We start from the raw sequence: 5920 nt of genomic DNA on the forward strand, positions 1-5920 counted from the left end.
GAGTTGATGAGTTAGCAGTTAATCCAGTTCTCCAGAATCCCCGGGGCCTGGCGCACGCCTCGTCTCAGGCACTTTGCGCTGTACAGCATCACCATGAAGATGAATGAAACAAAGCTGTGGAGAAGCTCTCAGAGCCAAAGTTCCGTTGAGGCAGTCCCAGGGTTTCTCTCTTCCAGACATCCACATTTCTGCATTTAGAACTGTCAGTGGTATCAATTAAATTCACACCAAGGTGTATAGTCTCTAGCACTTGTGGTAGAGGTTTTGTGTGCCTCTCAGCCTGGGATATGGGAGTAAAAGAGGGGAGGGAAGGCAGACTTTGCCCAGGAGGAGCCCCTTGGGCTTTGCAGTGGCTTTCGCAGGCTCATCCTTCTCTGAGCAGGTCCATGGTGTTTGTGGGACCATGCTTGGCACTGGAAGGTGGAGAAAAGAGAAAGAATTCATCAGAATTGAGCAATATTGGAAAGAGCTGGCTCTTACTGCTCCCTGTCCCTTCTCTGGAAAACAAGTTAAAATGGAACTATCTCCACTGTAATGGTTTATTCTAGGGTTTGGGTGGGTTTTTTGCCCCCGCTCTTACTGTTGGCAGTGGCCGTCAGTGGTACAGGGCAGGAGGAACTAGCAAGTATTTTCTATGTCCTCTGCTTTTTTTATACTTGTGAAATAAAACCCGCACAGACCAGCTGTTCTCTAGGAATTACTCATTTGAGCTCATTTTATTCCCTTGTGTTGTTTGTTTTTCTTTTTTCTAGGAAACTACTTTGCAAGTCACTTCTTTATGGGAGGCGAGAAGTTTGACACCCCGCACCCCGAGGGCTACCTTTTTGGCGAGAACATGGATCTAAACTTCCTCGGGAACAGACCTGTTCAGGCAAGTTCCTCTCTGCTGTCTGCCTTACCTTCTTGCTTTCTGCCTGTTTTGGGCAGGGCTTGTGGAGTAGGACAGCTCAGACCTAAGAGACCCTCGCTACTGGAGGAGTGTCATTCCGGTCTGAGTGCAAGAGCAATCTTGCAGGGGGGGTTGCAAAAGCGATCCCCTGCCCCAGGTCCCAGCTTGCCAGCTGCTGTAGCTGCTCAGGTGCGAGCAGAGTTTTTCTAAGGAGAAGTGTTCACCTTCTAGGCTTATTTTCACTGAGGACAGAAGGAAGAAGTAGTGGGGGAGGGAGGACAGGGACTCAGGAGCGGAGATCTGGGGACTGATTGCCTGCCTGAGTGAGCGTAAAACGTGCCTCGGAGAGGAGAAGGCTGGGAAGCAGCACTTCACAGGGCTCCTGGGAACACTGGATGGATTTGAGCCAGCGGTCAGCATGTGCTGGTCTCTGTAAACTTGTGGCCTGGCTGGGCACAGGGCAGTGTTAAGGCAGATTTGATGATTTTTGTTTGGTTTGTTACCTAGGTGGGCTGCTCGGAAAGGCTCTCCTTTAGTTTTCTCAGGTGGAACACGGAGGTATTGCCGGGTGTCTTAGAAGACTGTGAAAAGCTGCCTGCTCGAGTGATTGGCTTGTTCTTTTGTTGTGAACAGGGAACAGCAATGCTGTGATGGACAGACAGGAATTTTATGCGGGTATTATGCCTCTTGCATCTCAGAACTGCTTAAAAAGAACCGAAAGGTAACAGAGTAGGAGCCAGTTGGAGATGTTCTCAGAGCACTGGAGAGAAGCGGGAAGAGAGCTGCTTTCTTGCTCTTTTCCTACTTGCTTCTGCAGCTTCAAAACATGAAAATGAAGGATTGGTGTCATGGTTCTCACCTTCAGAAAAGCCGTGACTATTAGGTGATTCATGCTTGTAGCGCTCAGAGGCAGTTCAGTGTCACCCCTGTTTTATGGGTGGGGGAAACTGAGGCAAGATGGCTCCGCATTTTTGAGCTGGACCAGTGACAAGCATGGTCTGATTTCTGAGTGCCATCAGTCGTCTTATCACCACAGTTAGTTAACAGGGCTCTGCAGGGTGGGACAGGGGAGAGTCTGGAAAGCCTTTGTTGAAGCAGAAAGTGCAAATGAGCAACAGAATTTGGAACGAGGGACCTGAGATGGAAATTGTTCTGGATTGTAACAGTGCTGTGCAGGCATGGGGGTGTTCACCACGTACCCCACACCATGTCTGCATGCAGGGCCCATGCAGGACAGTGGCTAAAAGCCAAGCCCTTCTCCTTTGCTCTGAGCAGAAGCAGCAGAGGCGGCTCTTCTCTGAACATCCCATGTGCCTGTGGCTGTAGGGATTAACCTCGCGGCGTTAAATTGCCTGCGTGCCTCAGCCTGGGTTTCCTTGCAGACATCCCAGCACTGAATTTCATCATTTCATCCAAGGGGAGGGTGAGATCGCTGCTAACACAGTGGGATGTTTGCCAAATGGGTTTAAGAGAGGGAGGCTGCTGTGGTGTATAGTTTGCCAATGTAAAGTTAATGCCCTTTGGCAGCTCTGATTAATCTTCAAGGAAAAAACACTTGAACGCAGAGCAGCAAAACTGCTTTGTGGACGCAGGCCAAGCTCTAGCTTTGGAGTAACTGAGGTCTTGACTGCTCTGTGTAGAGCAGTGCTTCCACCCTGGTACTGAGCCGTCAGGGTGTGAGGAAAGTAGCTGCTGCCACCCAGGAATTCTCTGCTGCCTGTGGCTCAGGGTCTTCAGTCAGGAAACAGCAGGTTTTCCCTCAGGCTCTGGCCCCACAATACATTTCTGTGGCCTGCAGGGTTGTGTCCTGGAGCTGCCCTGCCGTCCAGCTGCAGCAGCATTTGGCTGCCTCTTTACCAGACCCCTCATTTTTAAGGAAACATGAATATTGGTGGTCCCTGGTACCTCTGCTCCATGTCAGTCACTCTACACATGCAGGACAGCTGCAATTGCAGGTGTGTGTGTGCAGGACCCCAGTGGGGCTGCCTGGTGGCACTGGTGCTGGATACATTCAGATAACCTGGATAACCCTCTGCCTGTAGCTCTGTACCTTCATGTCGCGCCATGCTCTGCCTCGGAGCACGGATGTGTCTCCACTTGGAGCACCTATCAAACTTGGCAGGTGTGTGAGCGGATGTTTCAGCATCAGGCTCCACCGAGCAGCCAGGAGGTCCAACAGCCAGGTCTGCAGCTGTACAGGTTGCGGTCACCACAGTTAGCAGCTTCCTTTGCACTTTTTGGAGATTCTGTCAGGAGTAAGGAGGGCTACGGTCTGAAGAATTATCATCCTTTATTTAAAGGACAGTCTGTGAGAGAAGGCCTCTTGACTGTAGAATAGAATGAGGCCCCCTATCCCTGTCTCTTCTTTTCCAGAACATTTGCCCCATTGTTTCAGAGTAAAAAGAGTTTCCCCCAGTAACGCAGGCCTTCGGCATGCTGATTAGCAGTCAGGTCACTGTTGGCATGCTGGAGCACACATGAAAGAGCTGCATTTCTTCAGCTCAAGCTGGAGGTGGTTTCTATAGAGGAAATAAGAGCTTGTGAGAACAAGGCTTTCCAGACTGAGAATTCAGGGTGCAGAAAAGCAGCTTGTGAAAATGCCCTTTCTTAAAGTGCGTGCTCCCCACGTGAGCTATTACTGGCCCAGGGCAGGATTTTCACCCTGAAACACGCTTGATTTATCTGTAAATAGAATTCCCTGTTGCTGTCCCTTGTGGCTGTTGTACCAAGTACCGTTAAAGGGGGACATTTCTTGATTTGGGTAAATTGTATGCCAGGTAATGTGCTGCTACCTTTTATAGTATAATAATAGGAGAATTATTTGCCTTTTTGTTCCAGTTTCCCTATGTAACTCCAGCTCCACACGAGCCAGTGAAGACACTGAGAAGTTTGGTGAATATCCGCAAAGACTCTCTCCGACTCGTGAGGTACTGGTATTGCCTGAGCCTTTCCTTTTATTTGACCCAGCGATCTGTCATCAAGAACCAATCCGTGTTTGATAAGGTTTTGGAGAAATAGCTGAATCCCAGATCCTAGTTGCTAGATACGGCCAGAGGTTTCAGTGTTCCCCTGTGATCAGAGCTTTCAAGTGGTTTATATCTTTTTTATCCCTAGACTTGAGCAGTCTGCGTTCCCAAACAGGACCAGTGATGTGTCTGTCCCTACAGGACAGAGCAGAGTGGTCAGCAAAACCACAAAGTCATGAGCGTGAAGGGAAGATATTAGTCAGGTCAATAAACCCTACAGACAGATTCCTTCCTGCATTCTTGAGGAAGGAGAAACCATCAAGTAGCTGATTCTGGTGCAAGTCACAGACCAGGAAGACTGACTGGTCATTGAGTGAAACTTGCGCAGGTTTCTCCTGCGGCCAAGATGGAGTTTGGTCCCTATGTTACACATTCATTCCGATGGCTTGTGTCCCATGCGGAGGGGAGAGAGGTCTGGATCGTCACAGAGATCTGTTACCTTCTGCTGCTCTGCACTGGATCTAAACCAGCACTAGCTGGATTAAACGCAACGGCCAGCGCTCAGACCCGCCGCTGCCCTTGTTCAAACAGACTGCTGAGGTACCAGAGCCCAGCATCCAGCGCTCGGTTTTGCTGGGAGCGACTGGATGTCGGGAGTCCAGGCGGAGCGTTTCTCAGAGTCACTGTGGACTCTGCATTTCAGGTGCAGGGCTGGAGTCCTGGCCGGGGGCCAGCTTCAGCTCTCGGCCCAGGTGGTTCTGAGAGCGTGGCGTAAGGCGAGTAACTTGAGTCATAACCACACAAAGCCCTCAGTTTGTTTCTGTGTGAAAACTGAAGGGGTTTGTTTTGTTTTGTTTTTATATGAGCAATGTGGTTTCAAAATTGATTGAACAGGAAAAGAGGGAAGAACTTCTGAAAAATTAACCACTGGTAGGCTGCTCTGAATGCTGCCTGGCTTTTTCAGCTAGAAGGTGAAGTACTTCTCCAGGAAAAAGTCTTGCTTTCCTCCCACATTTGCTGTGGAAAGGGTATTTTTTTCCCCTTGCGGGCATTCACAGAAACGGTTTACACCACACAGTGTCCGTGCACTCGACAGCATCTAATTCCCGGTGCTGTCATTTCTTTCTCTGCTCTCGCAGTGCTTGTGCAGCTGCTGCTGTGTTAGTGCTGACAACACTGCCGGTGTCACTCTATTAATTTGGTGCCGATGTAGACCCCGAATGAGACTTTAATTGCTGGTCCCCAAGGACACATTCTGGCCTGTGCTTTTTGACCCTTCTGGACTCGAGCCTTTTCCTTCCTCCTTCTGTGTGCGTAAAGACACTTTGTGTCCCTCTGGCGTGGCTTTTTCACAACCACTGGCTGAGGCTCGCACATTCCTTCCAGAACTAGTTAAGTTTAATTTACCTTCTCCTCCACCAAATAAAATGATACTGAGCAGAGTGTCTACGTATAAAGTAGGTACTGACTGTAAAGTCCACACAAGCTTTTTGTTTTCCCATGTGTTTAATTGACAATTCATTGCTCATCTGTGAAGAGGCTGTTGATCCATAATTTGGAGTGTGGGGCTTTATGGAGGAATATGAGGAAATGTCCATTCTGGGCTTCCTGCCTGCCTCTGACGAGACAAAATTCTAAGCTTTGCCAAGTCCTGAGTATTTACAGCATCTTTGGAAAGAAGAAGGTGGAAAAAGATCAACTCATAAGGCAATGTGTTTTGTGGAAAAGTTGCATCCTGGGATAGCCTCTCTGCTATGGCTTTAGGCTTCAGATATCATCAGGGAACAAAAGTGCTGGCACTTGTAGTGGTTTGGGAATGTGTCTGCAGCAGCAGCAATGTCATAGAGAGAAGTGGGACCTCTGAGCATTTTGGATAAGCACCTGAGTGGGACACATGTGATGGGGACCGAGAGGAGACAGATGAGTTGTTGTGAGTGAGAGAAGGAAATCCCTTCTCTTCCCTCTCCAGCCTGGTGGGGCTGACCTTGATCCTCAGAGCTGTTCATCCCGCCACAGGGGTGCTGATGGCGAGGGGGCGGGGACTGCCTGCTCTGCAGTTAAACTG

The 5920-nt window shown here is 49.3% G+C and overlaps 1 protein-coding gene across 1 annotated transcript in view; it reads left to right on the forward strand.

Moving 5' to 3' along the window:
* Positions 1–760: 760 nt before the first annotated feature.
* Positions 761–5920, forward strand: part of MGRN1 (mahogunin ring finger 1, E3 ubiquitin protein ligase) — a gene marked incomplete at its 3' end in the record, with an annotated part of 42429 nt that continues 37269 nt past the window's right edge. Inside the window, exons 1-2 of the mRNA XM_010136447.1 lie at positions 761–871; positions 3728–3816. Of these exons, the coding sequence (XP_010134749.1) occupies positions 779–871; positions 3728–3816 (182 nt within the window). The remainder of the gene's footprint in view (positions 872–3727; positions 3817–5920) is intronic.

Source organism: Buceros rhinoceros, unplaced genomic scaffold (assembly GCF_000710305.1).
Source record: "Buceros rhinoceros silvestris isolate BGI_N320 unplaced genomic scaffold, ASM71030v1 scaffold20035, whole genome shotgun sequence".
Taxonomy (NCBI): Eukaryota; Metazoa; Chordata; class Aves; order Bucerotiformes; family Bucerotidae; genus Buceros; species Buceros rhinoceros.